Consider the following 21,142-nt stretch of genomic DNA (forward strand, 5'->3'; position numbering starts at 1 on the left):
GCCGGATGGATCTGGGCTGGAAAGTTAGAGTTAACCGTATTACTTCGCCTTTGCTAGCCAAAACCACATGAACAATGTAACTTTTAGCGTTATTTTATTCTTAGGAAGAGTTTATGCTTTAAGTGGTCAGCGTTCCTTTTCCTGAAAGTCATCGCTGAGCATTTTCCTTAATCTCTAATAGTTTAAGTTCCCTTAAAGTGGTCATCATTATTATTAATTAAGTAACTCTGATTAATATTACTTCTCACTATTTATTTTTTTTCTTTTTCAGCTCGTGGGAAAAAAACTAAGCGCTGAGCAGTTTTAGCAAGAAGAAACCGGGCATTCACTTACTAACATGACCCTAACATTATTTACATATATTACACCACGCACACACTAAATGAAAATTTAAATGAGATAGACTCTAAAATTCGCAAAAGATCCTAACTGACAGTTATCTAGTAAGGAAATCTAACAAACAGAAAGGCTGTTCAGATTTGGTCACTTTTCGTCGAAAAACTCGTGCACGTGTACAGTCTTCTTATGAACACGAAGAGAGCTGGGTTGAGTGAAAGTCTTGTTACACAAGTCACACACGAAAGGTCTTTCTCCTGTGTGAGTTCTAATGTGAGATTTCAGAGCTCCGCGGTCCGCGAACGCTGAGGGGCATGCCGGACAAGGGTATGGCTTCTCGCCAGTGTGGCACCTCACGTGACGCTTCAAGCCGCTGGAGTGCGTGAACTTTTTGAAGCAGTGGCTACAGGAGTATGGCCGCTGACCGGTATGAATGCGCACGTGAACGTGCAGACTGCTATAGGAACTGAAGTTTTTATGGCAGTGTTTACACTGGTATTTCTTTCTCTTCGTTTTTGGAAGACGTTCGTCGGCCGAATCTTGACGCGTTTCTTTCTTGACCTTTGTTAAAGTTTCATTGTTTTTGCTGCAGTCATTGTCACCACCTTCATCATCCTCGGTAGCGTCAATGGAACGTTTCCGCTCTGATGTTCGATTCATAGTCGGAGGACTGTTCGGGTCTCGGCTCCGATCTGTACTCTGAGAATCTTCGGAGCCCGAGAACGCTTTCGACACAACGTTGCTACACATTTCTACTTCAGACTCAATATGCTTGGGCGAACTTTGCCCACAAAATCCAGCACCGCTTCCTTGCTTAAAACTGCATAGTATTCTTGCTGTATCGTGCTCTTCTAAGTCTCTCTCAGGGGAACAATCCGATTGATTCATTTGCTCCGTTTTAACCTTGGTTTCGGTCTCGCTAATGGGAGACGTCGTTGCCGCTGCCTCGCTTGTATCCATTTGCTCGGTGCTTTCGTCATTGAGTTCCTCGTCGCTTGTCCATCCATTTTGATCCTTATGTGTTTTCATATGCGACCGTAGGTATCTGGTCTGTATGAACCCCTTACCACACACTCCGCACTTATGCGGTCTGTCCTCGGTGTGGGTCATCTTGTGGTAGTAATAGGAGCTGTAATATGGAAAGCACCGACCGCAAAGCTCGCACTTGTGCGGCTTAAACCCTGTATGGCTGCGCGTGTGAATTTCTAGCTTGCGGTGATGATCGAAGGTCTTGTGACACAGCGAGCAACAGTAGCGTCCATCCTTGTCCACGACGGCGTGCGAAGAGATGTGATGTTCGAGTTTTTTACCGTTGGTGAATGATTGGCCACACACAAAGCAAAAATTTGCCCCTTCGTCATCCTCAGTTTTCACGCTACTGGTTTTGCCACTGGTGACGCGACATTCGTCTTTCAAGTCGATGTTTGGCTTCTCTTGTTGAGCAGGAAGTTCATGATGTTCTTTGACAACCCGCTGTTGTAATTCTTCTGGGAGGGGGTGTCGAAAATCCCGTCGGATATCTGCACTTTCGATATCGCCCCGTCGGGTTGTCTCCTTTGCTACGGCAGCATCCTGAGGGGTGACACTAATGTTCAGCTCGCGCCGTATCACCGTCTCTCCTTCGCGTGTGAGCGGCACGCTATTGCGGGCGGTCAACTTCAGGCGTTTTCTCTGCATGGCCAACAGCTCGTCGCCACCTTCATGAGACATCAAGTGCTCCAGAAACTCGGAGCGACTGGAGAAATTCTTTTCACAACGAAGACACTGAAGCTCCTGCGCTGAGCCGTGGTAGCAGTCCAAATGAATCTTGAGAAGCTTCTTGTGACCGAAGTAAATGCCGCAGAGATGGCAAAAGAAGTCCCGGGGGTGCCTTCGCCTCGGCTGGTACGCCTCCTTGAGCTGGCGGGATCGGCCTGGGGATGTAGCAGGTAGGGGGTCTGGGTCCTCAAATCTCTGAGGTCTTTTCTCGAGAAGATTTTTGATTGCTGGTGTTCCCAGCCTCTGGGACACATCACGAGGTCTTCTTATGAGAGCCCCAAGTTCAGGCGCACTTGCTCTTCTCTTGAGGGACAACGAATGAAGCAGCGCCTCTTTGGTGATGTTGTTAATGTTCTCGCGGGCGGCAACCTCTTGATGATCTGGAGGTGAGTCTTGCACTGGGCTTGGAGGGACGACTCTTTCAAATGACTCTTGCCGTTTAGTGGCCATGGTAGAGAACGGCATCCTGTGGTACCTGAGGGCCGAGTTTGCTGACGCCGTGCGGCACAGGGGCTGATGATCGTTCCTTAAAGCCACGCCTGGCTGTCGTGTGAAATTCTGGGACATTCTTGGATGTATAACAGGGATGAGTGGAGGAGGTCTGCCCAAAGGCATACCATCCCTCTTCGCCCTACTCAGGCCCAGTAACAAGCTCTTAGCGTGCTCATCTGACCTGCCAGTCATTTCAAGCGCCGAGAAAGCAGAAAATCGACGCCTCAGTACATCCGAGCTAGGAATCCTCTCAATCGATTCAGGGTTTACTTTTGTTGCTGGTGAGAATGATTCTAACTGCTCGGACGTGCGCCTTTGGTCGCTGAAATTCCCTTCGCGTTCAAACGTTTCGTGACGTTTCGGAAGGAAGATCCTTGTCTTTGCCTCTGGACCGACCAAATAGTTGCTTTTCCCTTCATTATACCAATCGTCCGGTTCTTGTGGAGTGGGACTACTTTCCTCTTTATGATGGCGGAACGCGCCAAACGTGGGAAACCGTCGTTCAACGTACTGACGCAAATCGTCAATACGGCTCTTTACCGGGTCAGCATATTCCGCAGGAGACACATCATCTTGTTTTTTGGCTTGATAGTTATTGTCCAAATCATCATTGTTCCGAAAAGAGTCGATTTTCGGAGACCTTTCCTTTTCCGATTGACTTTGACTCGGGTTTTCTTCAGTGCTCGTGGCACTCGGAACTCGTCGGAGACTATTCGGTTTCCTTCGCATTTCCTTGGGATCCTTCAGTGAGGTTTCGTGGGATGTTACGTGACTGACGAACTCCGCGCGGTTGTCAAACGATTTTCCACAGTAGTAACACTGTAAGACGTCTAAAGAGCTGTGGTAGGAATTCATATGAATCTTTAGCAGATTCTTATGTTCGAAAGAAAGCCCACACTCGGTACAATGCGGCTTCTTATGGCAACTTTCCATATGGGCTCTAAGTTCCTGTGAGTCTGGGAATCGCTCGCTGCATACCGTACAAGGTGCGGCCAAATCGTGCGTGCGATTGTCTTGACAGGTCGGGCTTGTCCGATCATCGGGTGACGCGCCATCCAATTGGACATTGCCGAATCGATGGTTAATTTCATCTGGAATGCTATCTCTTCTTCTCGCCTCCATTTTAATTAGCAAGCTCGATTTTAATTTATCGATGGCTTGATGATTGTCAGGCCTCAGTTCAGGGATCATTTCGTCGCGATCTCCCTTTTGGTGCGAGATCAAATGATGAAGGTACTCCATTTTCGACAAGAATTCCTCCTGGCAGCGATTGCAGCGCAAAGTGGCTCGTTTTGCCGCACGCATTTTCTGACTGGCTGTTTCTGAGTCGCCGCTTTCGTCCCCTGATAGTGTGGAAGAATACGATCCCGCGGGCGACTGCGGGCTTCCCTCTAGACTGCCATCTAAGTCTGGTAGATTAGCAGGAAGGGTAAGACATGATGTAACTGATTCTTTAGGGGCCTCTTCAGAGGCTACTGGTTTGTGCTTCAAACTGGCGGGCGGGACTGTCATGGGCGGTGAAGCCCGGCTTGTGGTGACGATGACTGAAGACCGCTGCACCCGAGTAGGAGTCTGGTGATATTCAAGAGGAGGAGTTGGCAGGCGACCGTCCATTCCTTTTACGGTTGCAGCGTGGCTGCCATTTTCAGACTTTGGTGAAACGGAACGTTTTGCTTCATGCTTTAATTCAGCGGGTGAATACCGGTGAATTTCAGCCTCTGCATCTTGTCTTCCCACGTGGCTCTCTGTCTCTCTAAGCTGAGGCTCGCCTTCTTTCTCAGTCTCCATATCACCCACATCACCTTCGGTGCTGACGTCTTCTCTTGTTTCACTACTGCCGTGCGACATTGCTTCGTCGTCGTCGTCATCGTGTCTACGGAAGCCAAGCTCCCAATCACCGATTACCACGCCATTGGTCTGTTCATAGCCCTGCGTGGTTTGGTGATTTCCCCCGTGGTTTCCAGTACCACCACGTTCTGCCTCTTCAGGAGCGCTTTTCATCTCTACAAGGACATTTTCAGTCTTGTCTTTTCCACCAGTCTGCTGAGGAGGCGTGGTCGCACCCTGCTTTGCCCCTTTGCTCCCAACATTGTGGTAATGCTCCATATGCAAGCGTAGAAGCTTGTCGTGGTCAAATTTCAGCCCACAGGCAACGCAAACCGGTTCAGAGTGGTGCGCTTTGATGTGAAGTTTCAAGACGTTCGGGTGCTCGAATATGTCTTTGCACCGTGGACAGCGCACCTTTACATTGTGATGAACCCGCATGTGGATGTGAAGCAGATTCGCGTGTTCGAACTCCTCGTGGCACGTGCCGCACTTGAGCACGTGGCGCGCAGCATTCTCGTGCTGTTTGACTTCATGGATCTTGAGCGCACGCGAGGAGGCGAAGCTCTTGCTACAGTGAGAGCACATCCACATTCTGAGGAAAGAAAATCACAGATTATTGTTAGTGTAGGGAAATAAAAATATGCGGTCTCTTTTTCTCTCAAAAGGGTAACAATGGTGTTGCCATGCTTTTTCATTGCCTTTGCAGTCAAGCAGCCAAACAGCAGGGAAGGGGGGACGGGGGTTCAATGAGGGGCAACACCTGCCTATCCTCTATTTGTCTCACAGTTGACGAGAAGTTTTCGATACATGAAACTCTATATCCATAGTCTATACACAGATGACTACATGGGTACTCAGAGGGGGTGGGGCAACAGCAGTTTGGAACTTGAAGCCAATTCAGTTCCAGATTGGAGTCAAAATGAAACAGGTGTTTGGAACACCCACATGTATTCCTGGGCAATTGAAGCAAAAGAAAACAAGTGAGGAATCATGTGCACGTTATTTACTGTGCATTCATACACTGACAAAATTATTGAAAATTAGCCCAGTGTACCTCTGAAACAATAACACAAGCTTAGACAAAAAGTTGTATGTTGCAAACAAAAATGAGATTTGCATGCCTGGCTACACGATATGCACACGAAAAATCCATTTGTGTCACATTACAGACTGTACCAGTTGTGGAACTGGTTCCGTTTTAAGCCATTTACTCCACTAAACAACTAAACCACACATTATTATATTCAGTTGAACCTCTATAAATTTTTTTATGCAAAAGTGTAGCTTTGATCAACAAATCAACAGAACTTTAAAAACGTCGTTTTAAACTAAAATGCTGATATTACATTTTAGTGCAACAAAATAAAACTCAGTTATCCCCATTCTTACCCATTCAATTGCTGAAAGGGCCTATTTTCATTTTTAGGCTTCACGCTGTTTTGATATGGGAAAATATTTGGCTGCATTTTTCAAATCACCAAAACAACAACAGATTCAATGATGTCAAGGAAAAAAAATAATTGCTTTAGAATTGATTTGTTTTATTTTATTTACAGACATTTAAAAACTACCCTAAAAATGCAGACAGGATGCTTCTTCAAGTTGTGAGATATATTTGCCAGCAGGAGGTCCATACTGAGAAATACTTTGCCAAGGTCTTGAATACAGCCTGAGGCCATAGGCAAAGGACCTGATTCAAGGCCAAGGATAAGGTTTTGCTTGACACAGGCCTCCTGCCGGCAAATAACATTTTTATTGTATCTTATTTATTTTTTTCGTTTAAAAAACCTGCCAAAATTATATTGTGCAAACGCACAAATTTTGAAATCATGAAAATATACAGAGTAAAAAATCCTTTCAAATTTCTGGTTCATACTCAAGAGCAAGGACAACTGTTACAGTTCCTCAAATTGATAGCTTTAATTGTCTGAATCCATACGCCCTTTTTGTTCCATCCATGTCGCGGTTTTTTTGTAACTCGACATAGCCTGCATAGTTTAAAATGAACCAAAACCTAATGTTTCAATCAAGGGGATGTGAGTGGTCTGTAACTCAGGGTTGGTAATGTGAAAATCTGCAGTTCAGCATTCAGTACTGCTGAGATGCTCGAAAAAAAAATAATTTCAATTACTCTGACTTCCTCTTGTTGATCGTCTGCCTTACCATAATTTTTTAAACAGCAGATTGAGCCTTGAATTCAGGATATAATCATTTACAATGCCCCTTGGTCTTGGCATGAACTGCATATGCCATACAACAACTTCTCGAAACTAAAATCTGCATATTAATTAGACAGTGAATTCAGGGGAAAAGTACTAGAGAGTGCACACTTGTTTTTCCTCTGTTTGTGATTTATCTGTCACCTAGTTTACATGAGCCTCAGAAGAAAGATTTTAGGTTTCTTTAGTTCCAAAAAATGCAGCACATAAGTGCAAGCTAGCTACATGTGACCACATGTACTCTAAAAACCATTTTGCAACCAGAACAATGAGAGTGAAATAATTTCTCTGTCTATCTGAGGCTAAACCTGCACATTGAAGAGTATTTTGATATTTTTTGGGACAGCATATTAGTTCCTATTTTCTGGTTTCCTTTTATCTGAAGGGAAAATGTTCAGATTTGCAAAATGACTTGGCTGCATGAATTTGAGTACACTGCAGGCGCCTTTAAATGACCATGTGAAAACGTGCATCAAATTTACTGATTTAAGTGAAACATTTCTAGCAACCAGTTCCAACAGGAGGCCATTTCAGTTGGACAAAATGGGTGGTCACAAAAGGACAAAAGGAGGTTCAACAGTATAGCACACTAACAAATGCAAAATCTATAATAAATTCTTAATGTGTTTGGAGTCCCGACAGGAAAAGCAAGTTATTCACAATACTAGCTAATAAGTGTTTATTCACTCCAACCATGAAATGGTAAAATGGCAAAATGATGAAATGACACTATGGATAAGAGTCAATGTGGGATATGGGTGTCTGTCAGGGTTGACCCTTACAATAATAATTGTTACTGAGAGCTAACCATTGTCGAATCAGTGATATTTAGGCTAACCTGAGCACTATTTAGGCTAACCATAACGCCATTTCTTCATTTTGTCATTTCATATTTTAAAAAATGCCCTATTCACGTCGATGAGAAGATCATTGAAACCTACGTTATTATTAGATCATATTACTTTTTAGCAGAAGAGAACTGTGATCTTAGCTGGCTTAGTATTAAATTACGTTATGCTCAAAGGGAATACACAAAAATCGGCAACAGTTGGCCAATAAAAAAAATTATGATTAACTTTATAAAACAGGCTAGAAATCACTGTTGTTTCACGTCACTCACCTGCAGCATTCAGTGAGATTATGCATCTTTGCGTCACTGTAGTTCTCTTTTTCCTTCTTTTTTGTAAATGTCTCAGTATTGTTAGCCATGGTTAAATGTTTGGTACTCGATTGTTCTACACCATTACAAGTCATGATGTCAGCAGCAGTTCTTTCTGCTTTGTCCTCTGTACTTTCTGGCATAAAAAGTTCCTTTAACTTGAATAATCGAGGTTCCTTGGTTTAATTCTCTGTCAGCAGCACCAATCTCACCAGCTTAGCATTGTTAACTAGTATATGGTTTATTTCATATTTGGCCTTGATCTGCAATATTAAATGAGACAGGAATATTTAAATGCTATTTCAGATGAATCTTGTTCACCCTGACAGTTTAAGATAGATTCGTCATTAGCATTACCAACAAAGGTAACAGATGTCGAGTAACAGATCAAAAGAAACAAGAAAAAAGCACACCAAACTTTGCACATTATCTAATGCTGGCACATCAAGAGTCTATTTAAAAATAGAGTTTCCTGAGAGGGGTAAGGATATTGCTTAATTTATAACTGCATCACACAACATCACAGCACATAACAACGTTGGTCACTGTAATCCAATGTGCAGATGTATCACTGACATCTCAAATATAGAAATTCCATTGATATGATCAAATTAATCAGAAAAATATAAGCACACCAAGCCAGATTGCAGATTTTGAGTTCAGGGAAAAATAGTTCATAGAAAAATACCAGTAACATACCAATATAATTATGCAATACTCTGTCTCATGACATATATGGTCCTCACAGCTAATTTGGAAAATATAATAATTATTTAGCGACTGAATTGGAAATTTTGTAATGAAAAAGATTATAAATGGATTTCAGTACCATATTTTATGTACATGTACATGTACAAACCTCGTTAAAGCTAAAATTAAAAAGGTCTCACTGCATCATGATCAAACACAACACATCACAAGTAAAGTTAAAATAACCAGCTTGGATGATTTACATGTGATTCTTAACAGACATTAAATCCCATGCTTCACTCATGTGATGTTGTATGTGACAGTTATGAATCAAATGAACAATATATATTGTGACTCTAGCTTGATTTTACATGTACAGTGAACTATAAAATTGCTACAGTGTTCTTCACTGCATGTAACTATCAGTACTTCTTATCAGCACCTCAGATAGTACAGCTGTGGATTCACAGCCATAGCCAGTACGAGGCCAACCATTTGCATTTTTATTGTTTTTCTTTTTGAAGGAGGAAAGTGAAACACTGCTAAAAACCTAAAGGAAAAGAACTTAACCACAGACATTGCCTTAGTCATTACTTTTTTCCGGCTACAGCCCTGGGATCAATAAAATGAGATACAGCTCCTACTGATACAAGTATGTACAATAACCATCCATCGCAATTTGTGAATTATTACTAACAGTGTACCAATTCCAATGTCAGCGATAAAATCAATGTCCTTGACAACGTTCACTGTTGCCTTTAACTTTTGTAAGAAAACTTAACAATAAGAATTAAGCACCAACTCAACTGCACTAGGTGGTGGTGAATTCTTTAGTTCAGCGCAATTGGGGCTTAGCCTGGGTTCTTACATGGGGTTGTGCTCGGTTCTTTCCATAACAAACTGAGTCAAATTGGCACTTTATCAGGAACACAGCTTTTTTTCTTTACAAAGCATGTGGGCAAAATGCTGAAAAAGATATCCTCCCAAGAACTCAATGTGTGCTATACTTTGACCAAATATCCTCACACATGTGATTCAGTCACATGAATGACTGTATACATTCTAGATATGGTTGAACGATAGCTGATAGTACCAGCTGAGGTTGAAGGAAACCATCACTGATTTATTTTGCAATCTGTCAGGTACAGTAACTATAGTAATACTGTACATATATAACATATATAGTTTAATATGTATGTTCCCACTGATGTTGGCTATAAATAGAATTGCCTAATATAGAGAGAACTTTTTCCTTTTTCACTCTGAATAATATTTTTGTGGAATATTGTCCAAGAGAAAAATGATATCGCATTTTTACCCCCTAGAGTACAAGCATTTTAAGAAGTTTCAGACAGTTTTCAAAATAGCAAAAAGAAAGAAATGTACTAATAGCAAATGACTCTTTTTTCAGCTATATATAGGCATTGTCAGATACATTTCATGACAATATGTAAGTAGCATAATAATTATTTACTAGCTATTATTTATATTACAGTAAGTAATGACATCTGAAGTAACTATTGATTGAGAAAATGTCCTCAATTGTCAAGTACAAGATTTGAATACTGCGTCATCTTTATGCACTTGCTGAAGCTTAAAATCACGAAAGCAAATGTGTTTGCTGAAGGAACAGATGTCATGCAATGCTGTACAGAAGTCTTAAGTTTCAGGAACAGAAAATGAAAAGACTAAATGGAAATTTAATATCATTCCTGAAAAGGATGTATGTAGGAAACAAGCTACAGGAGAAAGAGAGAGCTTCCTTAATAATAATTTGAGAACTACTGCATAGTTCCACTGTTCCATCTTTTAATTTATGGTGAATAATTTTTAACTTGTCTGGTAAATTTTCATAACTCTGCAATATGATCTCCAAACTAGATAATTAACCACATCTCAGTGGTTTACTCGATTCCTTAGATGCATTCCCAGTAATATTACTTACTATTCTGAACAAAGACCTTATCTTTGCTTGTAACAGTTATGCGATATTAATCCTTACATGTATGCAAATCGTGTAATATTGAAATGAGTTTTAAAAGAATTTCATCTGACAAAAACTTTAAGTAAGAAAGTGGTTTTCACGTGCGCAAAAATTAATTGAGGACTGAACACGCTACGAATAAAACAGTTATTGGCCCCTAAAAAGAAACTGTATTGATTTATGTATTCATTTTGTAGAGCTTCCAGACACGACTTGATCGCAAATGCTTGGTACACTGTCTGTAGATCGACAAAAAAATCACTTAAGCATGCACAAAGCTTACGCGAGGGCACTGTCATGGAAGATCGAATTTTGACAAATCCATCGGCTTAACGGATTTCATAACCGCGCTAAAAAATACTACAGTGATTGGATTTCAATAAGGGTAATTAACCTCTTCATTGTAGCACCTCCCGCGAAAATCTAGCCTCTTTTGTACGACGTGGTAAGCACTCAGTGTGTCACGAGTACGAGTAGGAATATCAAAGGTCGATACTGCTTCAATCACTTCTAAGGAAGAAAAAATTCTGCTTAATTGGCTTTCGCTTCACAATTCTAACGGCAAAGCTTTGTTCTTTACAGTGCAGCAAGAAGCCTTTAATACAGCCTGTAAGTCTTTTCAGACACTTCGCTTACGTCAGATCAGTCCAACGATAGAGAAAAATTTTCTTTAGACTGTAGGGACGCTTACGAGATGCGACCATCATAAGCTTTTGACCACCTGTGTAAGTACTTTCGTTCACAAATAAGAACGAAATCTTTACAACAGCAGCAACGAACTATAGAAGCAAACTCTGCGTTTCTTTTTTTCTGGATAGAAATATTGAGTAAGCAATTTACCGGAGGTCACAGATTCACTATTCAACGAGGGAAATGACATCACCGACTCGTACACACATATAAAACGACGCGTCGAATACGACGAGACAAGTGGACTTACCTGGAACAAAACATTCGCTGAGTATCAGAATTCCTATCGAAGGTATAAACACTTTTACGGCCGTTAATAATTTGTACGCTGATTATAACAGACGGAGCGACGAACAAGGTTCACAACCATCAAAACCTATTGAATTACGAAAACTGTGACTTCATCAAATGTAAATGAGGCCATGATGACGTGTAGCAAGTGGAATTTGGGCGTAAAACTTATTTTGGTGGTTGAAACGTGACGGAAGTTAAGTCGGTTTTCGACAAAATGTTGCACAAAGTCAATAATTAACGCTTTGGGAAGTTCCTCGTCACTTAGAGTGATCATGACGAACCATTTGCATGCACATATCCTGTGATCAATTCAAGTTTATAACAGTCTAAAAATATCACAGTTTCCTTTGCTTTTGATTTGCTTACCGGAAGTAAAATTTCAGTTCGTGTCTTTCTAGATTGATCGAGAGGTGTGAATAAATATTAAAAATATGCGTAAACCTAAACAATAAAATTTGTGGACAATTACTCACTAACAAACACGTGTAGTCCATTTCAAAAGCTTTTCATAAACAACGGCCTTTGTACGTGCGATAAGTTTCCGTAAATATATATTGAGACACTATTTTGATCTGCGACAGAAGCGTAGCGACTATCTATCAGACAGTTCATCTCGAATAGACAAAGATGAAAGATGAGAAAGATGTCCTGTGCTTCCGCTCCAGCTAATGGTACCCTCATTTCCCAAAACTTTACCTATCAAAGCGATGCAACCTTTTTACACTTCCTATTCGTTGCGAAACTCCTCGCCCATTTTCAACCGTCGTTGCCTTGCGAAACATCTAGAAATTTCTAGCGAACCGGAAATAATAGTAATAATAAACAGAAAACTGTAAGTACAATAATATTTCGAAGTCGATGCTATGTTTAGATCCATTTAATCGAAGTTATTCTAAAGAACAAGAAATATATATATTTTTCATTCTAACGAGGATTCTAATACGAAGATTTCAGCTGTTACAAATTTATAAGCTTATCTCTTGACAGTATTTGTACAATGTTACTTTCTACCAGTACTAGTCGTGCGTGATGCGTGGGTGTATGTGTATCGCAACATGTTTTATAATTTACGATAAGGGGCATTGTCATCAGAGACAACGATTTAAGACTGAAACATTCTGAAGGTTAAAAAACAATTCTCTCGTTAATTTTGCGTCACCAGGAGGCAGAAGTGATCGTCAATTATTTTATAAATCTGCACGCCAAGTACTCGGCGCAAAAACAGACCCAAAGGGTTGAAAATCACGCCAGAAGTCTTAAAAGAACTAAAACCCCGTAAGAACACAGCTTTGTCCAAAAAAAATAATAATAATAATGACAAATACCAGTGAAAGCCCATAGTACATACATCCCTGCTTTGTTTTGTATTCTTTCCCCTGGGGGTTCTGACAAGTGAATCCCTGAGGTATTTTTCAGGGTATTGCCCGAGATTAAAATAGAAACAAAAACAGAAACTGAACTTTAAAAATAGATTTAAGGGTTTTGGTCTTTAAAAGCAGCTAATTTTAGGGAAACTACAAATCAAGGAACAAAAATGACAAGAAAGCATTGTTGTCTACGGGGTGACTTTTAATGAGAATAAAGTTTAATTCAAAATTTTTCACTGCCTTCTTCTTTTATCTTGCCACACTGGAGCAGACATACTGAAAACTGTCATTGAGATAGAGGGTCTTGTATAAAAAAAAACTGCTACCCTGCTAGTTGGACTGTAGCTAGTAGCACGGTAAACCAGGACACTTGCTCAGCAAATAAACAAACAAACAAACAAATAGATGTTTAAAATCAACTACATCTTCATGGCCTTTGGGGCTATAATACAAGATTTTTGTCAACTAATCTCATTAAAAACACCCTAAATCCCTTGGACAAGAATATAACCATGGACATTATTTCAATCTAGATACTCTGCTAGCAGGGTAAAAAATGCATTTATTATTATTATTTTTATTTTTTTTTACAAATTCAATCACAAAAATCGTGTGAAAGTTATTTCAGTCCATTAAACACCCTGTTAACCATTAAACATGTTACCAGTATAATTTGTGATATGTACACAATGTAACTCAAACAATGTGACAAGGCAGGCAATATTCTGGAAATTGCAGGGGAAACGCAAGTGCGGCTGACCAAGAAACAACCAGAGGAGATCATGTGTGCATGGGTGGCATCTTCTAGGCTTAAAACCGGACAAGCACTGCCTGACTCACTCATGACCCCAGCGGCTGGTGTAAAACCATTAATGTCCTATGCTCCCAAGATAACGACGGGGATAAGGATATACATGTAGCAGATTAATACTTCTGCAAGTCTTCTTTGCAGTTATATGCACTCTGCACCAGTGTCACAGATGTCTTTAGTTTGAATTACACTTTAGCCTCAGATTTTCTTTCATTATTGAATTTTAACACAATATTTGTTTCATTTTCATTTAGTTTCTGTCACTTATATCTTGAGGAATTTCTGATTCATATTGGCAAGACTGAACTTCATAATGTGGTCATTAGTTTCATAAAAACGTGATTTGTAAAAATGGTTTTCAGATAAGACATTGACTGAGCTTTTGTTTGGGCAAAAAAGGCAATAAAGACAAGGTAGTCATATCTATCTCTTTACCCCTGAGGGCTACAAGTAGAAATGTCATATATATTCCAAAACTGACAAAAATTAAACCCAACAATACCATAAACTTTCACTTGAAATATGCCAACCCTATAGGACTTCGTGGGCAACAACGTAGCAACCACTTTATACCACATGGTAAAAAGGACCATTGGAGTTCATTCACTTAGACTATTTAGGACATTATAGATTGGTCCCAAAGGTTGTCATTCATTTGATCAGGTTCAAGAATGGCAACCTCTTACTGGTTCCAATTTGAAAGTAAGCAATTCACCGACTCTTGCTTAAATCTGATTGGCTTGTTGTAGAACAAGAGTAATCTGCATATGCTTTGAAAATTGGCCCCTGACAAAAGTTGCAATTCTTGCTGCTGACTAGCCTGTGTAGGAAGCGTTCTGTAGAAGAGGACAAAAGAGCAAAGTCTGGTTGCACAAAAATTGGCACAAGAACAAAAAATCAACAGAGTTGAGAGTGGTGGGTGCTTCATCAATTTTTTTGCTCTTATCCCAATTTTTCACACTGCCAGAATGTGGAAACAGTTCTTCATTCCTACAGGAACACTTGCTATACAGGCTACATGTTGGTGCTGGCCAAAGTATAGTGACTTGTGGGGACAAGAATGACTCATGACTAGAGGAGAAGAATAAGTCGTTAAGGAGGAAGTCTGTAAACAGTACAACAAAATTTCCTGGAACTATCTTTCATAATATGAACTATTGTGTCTTTTTCCATCATTATGGAATGATCAGCATCCTGTTTCCATTTGCTGATGGCAGATTCATGTATAAGACTTCCTGTTTGATTGTCATAAAGTCCTATTACTCCACAGGGTGTTTCCTCTGAATCATTTGATGACAAAACCACTAGGACATCTAATTCATCTTCGTAGTCCACATCTAGAACTGTCTCAAAGCCTGGATTGTTGAACACTTGGTCTTTTCTAGCCTTGATTTCTCGACCAGAAGAAGTGAATTTCACTGTTTCTGTGCAATTTTTCTCGTTTTTCAGACTTAATGCAAAACAGTTGCTCAGTTCAAACGTTGATGTCTTTGACTCTAACTGGCAAAGCTTCAAACATCTGTGACAAAATAAAGCTTACAGTCAAAATAGCCAAAGCTGTCAACTTTAAAAATTACAATATAAGAACATCTACTATTAATGTAGAGCAGTTTTGACTCTTGGTTTCAGATTTCAAAAGTTGACCTGTATATTGTAAGCATGCAACTACAACCACAAGTAGATAGTAAAAACTCACTGCGCTTTTCAATAACATGCTCAACTGACAAATGGATTTTTTGCTACCAGCAATCAAATGTTCAGTGGATCCTCACAGCTTCTGACTACTGCCGAGCACTGTTTTGTTGTCTGAACTGTGCTCAACTATTTGATTACTGCATGCTTGGCAGAAGTTGCAAACTGGGAGGAGCCACCTAACATTGGATTGATGGTGGCGAAAAATACATTTGTCGGTTGAGCTTTGAATTTTAAAGTGGTATGTTATTGAAAGGCGCAGTAAATTAAAAATCAAAATCTTGTTACACATTTGCAGCCTGTTGCAGAATACCAGTAGTTCTTTAATCTTCAACAATTTGCATTTCAGAAATAGCTGGGTAAGTTAAATGATTGATGTGAAGACAAAATTGATCATTGCAGTTACACACACAACTTAAGCAGTTGTAAAATTAAAACCTGAAAAAAATTCAGGCTTGAATGGGATTTGAACCCATGACCTCCACAATACAAGTGCAGTGTTCTACTAACTGAGCAATCAAGCAACTTGGAGTTGGTCACTTTGTGAATTCGTAACATACCCATAGAAGGTGAAGATACAAGGGAATTTTATGATTCACTTGTATCTTCACTTGTGAATACATATGAATATATGATGAATTTATATGTGAATTTAGTATAATTTCAGAGCTGAACAAAGAGTTTCCAGCAATCTGATTGGTTCAGCGATCCCTTACATGACGTTATTTAAACCACACTAGGCAGTTTATATAACATTTTTGAGACCTGGCTACTAAGCTCGCCACCTTTGCCATCTCAGTAAGTAAACATGGCGGACAGTTGGTGAATGAATTTTTCATCTATTTAGAAGATATCACTCTAAGTCCAGGATTTGAAAGGATGGAGAATTTTCAAAATGACTGCTGTTATCCTTGGACCAAAAATCCTTTCAAGAACTCGTGTTCAAGGCAGTTAAGAATTGTAAATGCAGTGGTTACGTTGATTTGCCAGCAGGTCAGATCGATTGACCAAAATCTGTTTTTATCCAAACTAAAGCCACTCATTTTGAGACGATGATGACAACTGTGGATGAAGTCAACAGCGATTTTACTGCCGAACTTGACCAGTAAAATGGTTCATAATCGATGTAAGCTTACATGTAAGCTTCTTATTAAAGCTATACGGCTGCATACGTGTATGCAAGTGAACAACTGGGTCCCTGTTTTTATGTTTTAGTCTGTATTCTCTGTTGTTCAGCTCTGACATTATATTAAAACAATTATTCGCCTCAGGCTCAGTGAATATTGTCAAATAATCCCCTCAACTTTGTCTCGGGGATTATTCGACAACATTCACCTCGCCTTCGGCGAATAGTTGTTCCATATGTTTAATTTGTGCATATAACTGCGAAGATCAATCATGTCTTGATATCTTTCTCCACAGTTCAAATATATGACATTTCATTTATTCACTTATTAAATAATTGATGACGTTCCCAGTAAATATTTGTGGTTGGTTGGTCAGTCAGTCAGTCGGTCAGTCAATCAGTCAGTCAGTAAGCCCTTATGGGGGAGCTTCAATTATAATATTTACTATTGTTTGTATTGTATTGTAAGTATGTATTGTAAGTCAGTCACTCAATCAGCTGGCCAGTCAGTCAGTCAGTCAGTCAGTCAATCAGTCTGTCCTTCAGTCAGTCAGTCAGTCAGTCAGCCAGTCAGTCAGCCAGTCAGCCAGTCAATCAACCACTCAATCAGTCAATCAGTCAGTCAGTCAGCCAGTCCATCCATCAGTCAGTTGGACAGTCACTTATCAGTTAGTCACTACTCATGTAACAAGTGTATCATGTACTGTGCTGTTTTCAGCTGAATAGATATCTGCAGTATTAAATTTCCTTATATTAGGTTAGGGCCTGACTAAATTAGAAAACATGGTTGTTGTGGGAACAAACCTTTTCCCAGTTTCACCACACTGAAGAAATTGTTTTAGATTTATAACTTAGGTCAGGGAAATATATGTTTTTTGAATCATATATGTTTTTTAATCACTGTTTTGAAGCATTGTTGTTGTTGCTGTTGTTGTTTCCATGAGACAAGAGTTAATGCCTCTGTGCTTCTGTTTCTGCGGCAATGCTTCCGGGCGTACAACATTTGCAGACCACAGACTACATTTAGGACTAAATAGTACTTAGGCTAGCCTGAATAGCACTCAGGTTAGCCTGTTTGTGGGCATGCAATATTAGCGGTCTGCAGTCTGCAAATGTCAAACACTGCAATGTTTCTTGGTCTAGCCAAGGCCCTGCACATAACTTTTTGTCTTACTTAATTTCGTGGGCACCAATATGAAGAATGCGACCACTGTTATCAACATGAAAATAAGCCTGATCTGGTTCCAGAGATACCATATCCATTTCCAAAATTCCACTCTTTGCAAGCTTTAAGTCTTTTACCGAACGAACATGAAAAGAACTGCTACAAGACTGTGGACAAGAAATGTAATGCCATGGGTATCCTCCAAATGAGATGACATGTTGATAGCTGCAAATCTCAAACAAGACAGCAGGTTTTGAAGTAAATGACACGTTGACAGGAAGCCCATGTGGTTGCTCTCCAACAATGAATGGATTACCACTTCCATCAAATGGTGAAGAATACGTTTCCTGATAAGCATTGTCAGAGGGAGATGCCCTACATGTGTTACCCAACTTAGTGGAAAAGCTGTAGTTTTCCATAATTTCCCACATGTTGTAAAATCTGATTCTATTTGAATGGTGCATGACCACCAGAAACCCATTGCTTGCTGCGGCATCAACAATATCCTGGCCAAATATGCATTTTTCGATTGGCATAAGGGCAAGGAACTCTAATGGAGCCATCAAGAAAATCGACAAAAACATTAAGGGTCGGCTCTGACTGGAGAAATGCACAGACTTAAGCGCAATCCTTTGTAAATCGGACTCCCACATTATGTGCTTGAATCTGTAATGTTTTGACAAGTACACTTTCTGCAAGACATCACCAGTGTTTAAATCATGTCGTATAAGCCAACCATCTGCCGTGACAGCAATTAAACAGGGCTTATAACCTTTTGATTCGGTGCAATTTAGATATGAGCGCTGATCCACCGGGCTCTCAAATACCAGGGCAGACTCGATCTTTCTTGAATTTTCACAAGCAGAGAGTTTGTACAGAAGCTCCGGTTTTCCATCAAAACCAAAACTAGTGTAGCATGTCCTGAATTTGTCGAAAAACAAGTGTTGACTGTCAAATCCAACAGGATGTTTAGTGCTTTTCCACCAGACCTCATAAAACTTGGAGCCTTCCTTTTGCACCAAAGATCGAATGATTTTCAGATCTCTTCGAAGATTGGAACCAAGGAGGCCATTGAACGATCTACGAAGAACCTGGTAACAAACGTTGTTTCTTTTCGCATTTTTTCGACGAAAGGGAAGGTTGTGATAAACACCAAATGTCGTGTTCATAGTTAACAATAAAGCAATGTGACAAATTTTTACAACTCTCTAACGACCACGGGTCTGATAGTAATTACATGACGTACCTACCGTTGCAAAGAAATACCGCAAACCAAGAGAACTGTAGGCTCAAGAACGTCGATAAACGTCCTCTCGAGGAAGAAAACAGTAGAAACAGACGTAGAAAATCACCTGAATCCACCATGAGTAAGACCCATCCACCGGAATTAAAGAAGTGAGTATATCGGCTATAAAATTTGTTTTGTGTTTTGAAGATATTTTGATCAGAAAACATCTAATCCATAATTAAAGGAACCGATAAATGCAAGTTGTTGCAAGATCTAGATGGCCGCGCGCCTTGTATATCGTTCGTCACAATCGTTTTCTGATCTTTCCTATAAAAAGGCCAAAAAGCTTTCAGCCGATATTTCATGACCTGATCTGTAGCAGATGCTTGCAGCATGTTGCTTTTGATGAGAAGAAAACACTTGGTTTCTTTGGTGATCAAACTTCACAACAAGCTGTGCCTGTTGCAGCAAGATCCAGCTGACTTGACGTATTAACGATAACTTTGTTGGTACCATTGGAAACAACTAAACCTGAATGTGTCAGCAAAGATATTCTAGATGTAGTTGCCTTGAAAGCTATAACCTGTCATTCTTTTCTGTTTTATTTTAGATACATGGACAAAAGACTATCATGTGAGTACATTACAACTAATATATGAAGGACCAGAACAAAACTTGACGAAAGCTTGGGAGTGAAAGCTTTTGTTAACAGTTCTTGGCTGTCGTCGATGCAGGGTCAAACTGAGTCGAGTCCGTGAGAGCTCCTGTGAACTCTCAATCTCATCTGTTCAATGCATAATGCTGTTATAGAAAACAATACATTAACATTGAACACTGTAACATAATCTTTGATTGTAACAGAGTTGTCAAAAGTAGCCAGCAAAAATAATTTATAATCTACTTCATGATCTCTGCCGGCTACTCTGCATACTATTCACCCTATCATTTAGAGACAATTTGGCTAAATCAACTGCTTACTCCGATATTTACAACACGATCTAATTCAGAACGTTTTACAACCAAATCTGTGCATTTTGGTGGCATCATTTTATGAAAGAAAATTAATTTTGTCCAATATTTTTACATAGCCTCATTCAAACATTTTGAACAGTTTGGGAGAATAGGAAAGGACTATTTTAAATTATATAAGCCCTTTTCCTCTGGCTTGAAATTCTCTCAAACTTTCTCAGGCTATTTCAGGTTATTTGAAATTGCATTTCCTGTTGTGGAGTGTTGTCTTATGTGATGAAATGTTTCTTTTACTTGGTTCTCAGTGAAACTTAATGGTGGTCGACATGTGACAGGAGTTTTACGAGGATTTGATCCTTTCATGAACCTTGTACTGGATGAAGCTGTTGAGGAAGTGTCAGCGCAGGAGAAGCATAACATTGGCATGGTGGTAAGTAACCATTGGCTCTTTGTAATGACAAGAAAGGTATACTACTAATATAGACTGTTCACAGCTTCTCTATTTTTCAACGCACACAAAGGAAAGAAGGAGCATGAATGCGAAGCACAAGGGGGTGGGGAAGCGAGCAAAGCAAGCCAAATGAAGATCTCCACCTCCTACCATAAAGTCTCCCATCCTGCACTGGCATCCAGTTCTCTCGCAATTGTACCTGTGCGTTCAATGATCAAACAAAAATACGAGAAAACAGAGTGCTGTGAACAGAGTGCTGTGAACAGTACTACCAGGGCTGTCAATAAGGGCTGTAACCTGTAACACCTGCTACAACTGAGCATGTTTGATGGGCCCTTGATGTTATGGGTGAACTTGCCTATAGTTGATACAATTCATTCAAAAGGTAACAAGTTTGTTACGAGTGTGAAGATCAAGGCTACATTTAACTCAAAACTTAGTGACAGCCCCAACTACTAATACTGCCTTTTAAAAAAGGATTTACATGAGCATTTCAAATTTTTTTTTTCTAGGTGATCAGAGGAAACAGTATTGTCATAATGGAAGCGCTGGACAGAATATTATGACAGGATACATGGATTAGTTTTCTCTAGCTTCTTTATACAGTTACTGTAAAGCCTTGCTGCTTGTAAATAGCTCTTTCGTGTGCAAGTTATGTTGCCTACAAACTGACATTGACACTTGGTCATTTCCACAGCCAAGAGAATCTGTTGTTTTTAAGGTCTGTAACAGACTGATACAATCTCTAGACAGGCTAGTTGTAATGTGCTGACAACAATCATTGTATTTCCATTTTATATAAATATATGGACCTGTTAATTTATTTGAAATTAACAAAATAAAGTACATGTATTGTCCTAAACAATGTCTTTTCTAATTTTGAG

General features: G+C 39.8%; 3 protein-coding genes across 7 annotated transcripts; 1 reads left to right on the forward strand and 2 right to left on the reverse strand.

The window, feature by feature from the left end:
- Positions 1-77: 77 nt before the first annotated feature.
- On the reverse strand, positions 78-12,235 carry LOC110049554 (uncharacterized). Of its 5 annotated transcripts, XM_089291648.1 has the most exons (4): positions 8,651-8,728; positions 8,491-8,539; positions 7,753-8,054; positions 78-5,005 (listed from the first exon to the last, which is right to left on the reverse strand). In XM_089291648.1, the coding sequence occupies exons 3-4, from the start codon at positions 7,932-7,934 to the stop codon at positions 484-486; spliced, it is 4,704 nt and encodes a 1,567-aa protein (XP_089147774.1). In that variant the 5' UTR covers positions 7,935-8,054; positions 8,491-8,539; positions 8,651-8,728; the 3' UTR covers positions 78-483. The 5 variants fall into 5 exon arrangements, with proteins under 5 accessions (XP_089147774.1, XP_020611027.2, XP_020611020.2 ...); XM_020755368.2 differs by lacking the exons at positions 8,491-8,539; positions 8,651-8,728 and adding an exon at positions 12,146-12,235; XM_020755361.2 differs by lacking the exons at positions 8,491-8,539; positions 8,651-8,728 and adding an exon at positions 11,406-11,854.
- Positions 12,236-12,997: 762 nt separating this feature from the next.
- Positions 12,998-18,881, reverse strand: LOC110049589 (DDB1- and CUL4-associated factor 17-like). Its single transcript, XM_020755396.2, has 2 exons — positions 17,620-18,881; positions 12,998-15,146 (listed from the first exon to the last, which is right to left on the reverse strand). Exons 1-2 carry the CDS (start codon positions 18,777-18,779, stop codon positions 14,720-14,722), a joined length of 1,587 nt encoding a protein of 528 aa, XP_020611055.2. The 5' UTR covers positions 18,780-18,881; the 3' UTR covers positions 12,998-14,719.
- A 10-nt stretch (positions 18,882-18,891) lies between these two features.
- Positions 18,892-21,123, forward strand: LOC110049599 (small nuclear ribonucleoprotein G-like). The gene is made up of 4 exons (XM_020755404.2): positions 18,892-19,005; positions 19,449-19,471; positions 20,113-20,237; positions 20,771-21,123. The coding sequence occupies exons 1-4, from the start codon at positions 18,974-18,976 to the stop codon at positions 20,822-20,824; spliced, it is 234 nt and encodes a 77-aa protein (XP_020611063.2). The 5' UTR covers positions 18,892-18,973; the 3' UTR covers positions 20,825-21,123.
- The last annotated feature ends 19 nt before the right edge of the window (positions 21,124-21,142 follow it).

Source organism: Orbicella faveolata, unplaced genomic scaffold, assembly GCF_042242905.1.
Source record: "Orbicella faveolata isolate gen_17 unplaced genomic scaffold, um_ofav_v1 contig_1, whole genome shotgun sequence".
NCBI classification, from domain to species: Eukaryota; Metazoa; Cnidaria; class Anthozoa; order Scleractinia; family Merulinidae; genus Orbicella; species Orbicella faveolata.

Bases quoted from the DNA above. Each gene is read 5' to 3' on its own strand.
- LOC110049599 (XM_020755404.2), top strand. From the start codon at position 18,974: ATGAGTAAGACCCATCCACCGGAATTAAAGAA. The intron at 19,006-19,448 runs GTGAGTATATCG...GTTTTATTTTAG, and splicing joins CATCCACCGGAATTAAAGAA to ATACATGGACAAAAGACTAT. The intron at 19,472-20,112 runs GTGAGTACATTA...CTTGGTTCTCAG, and splicing joins CATGGACAAAAGACTATCAT to TGAAACTTAATGGTGGTCGA.
- LOC110049589 (XM_020755396.2), bottom strand. From the start codon at position 18,779: ATGAACACGACATTTGGTGTTTATCACAACCTTCCCTTTCGTCGAAAA. The intron at 15,147-17,619 runs GTAAGACAAAAA...ATTTTGTCACAG, and splicing joins ATTGGTGCCCACGAAATTAA to ATGTTTGAAGCTTTGCCAGT.
- LOC110049554 (XM_020755368.2), bottom strand. From the start codon at position 7,934: ATGCCAGAAAGTACAGAGGACAAAGCAGAAAGAACTGCTGCTGACATC. The intron at 5,006-7,752 runs GTGAGTGACGTG...TTCTTTCCTCAG, and splicing joins AATCTCACTGAATGCTGCAG to AATGTGGATGTGCTCTCACT.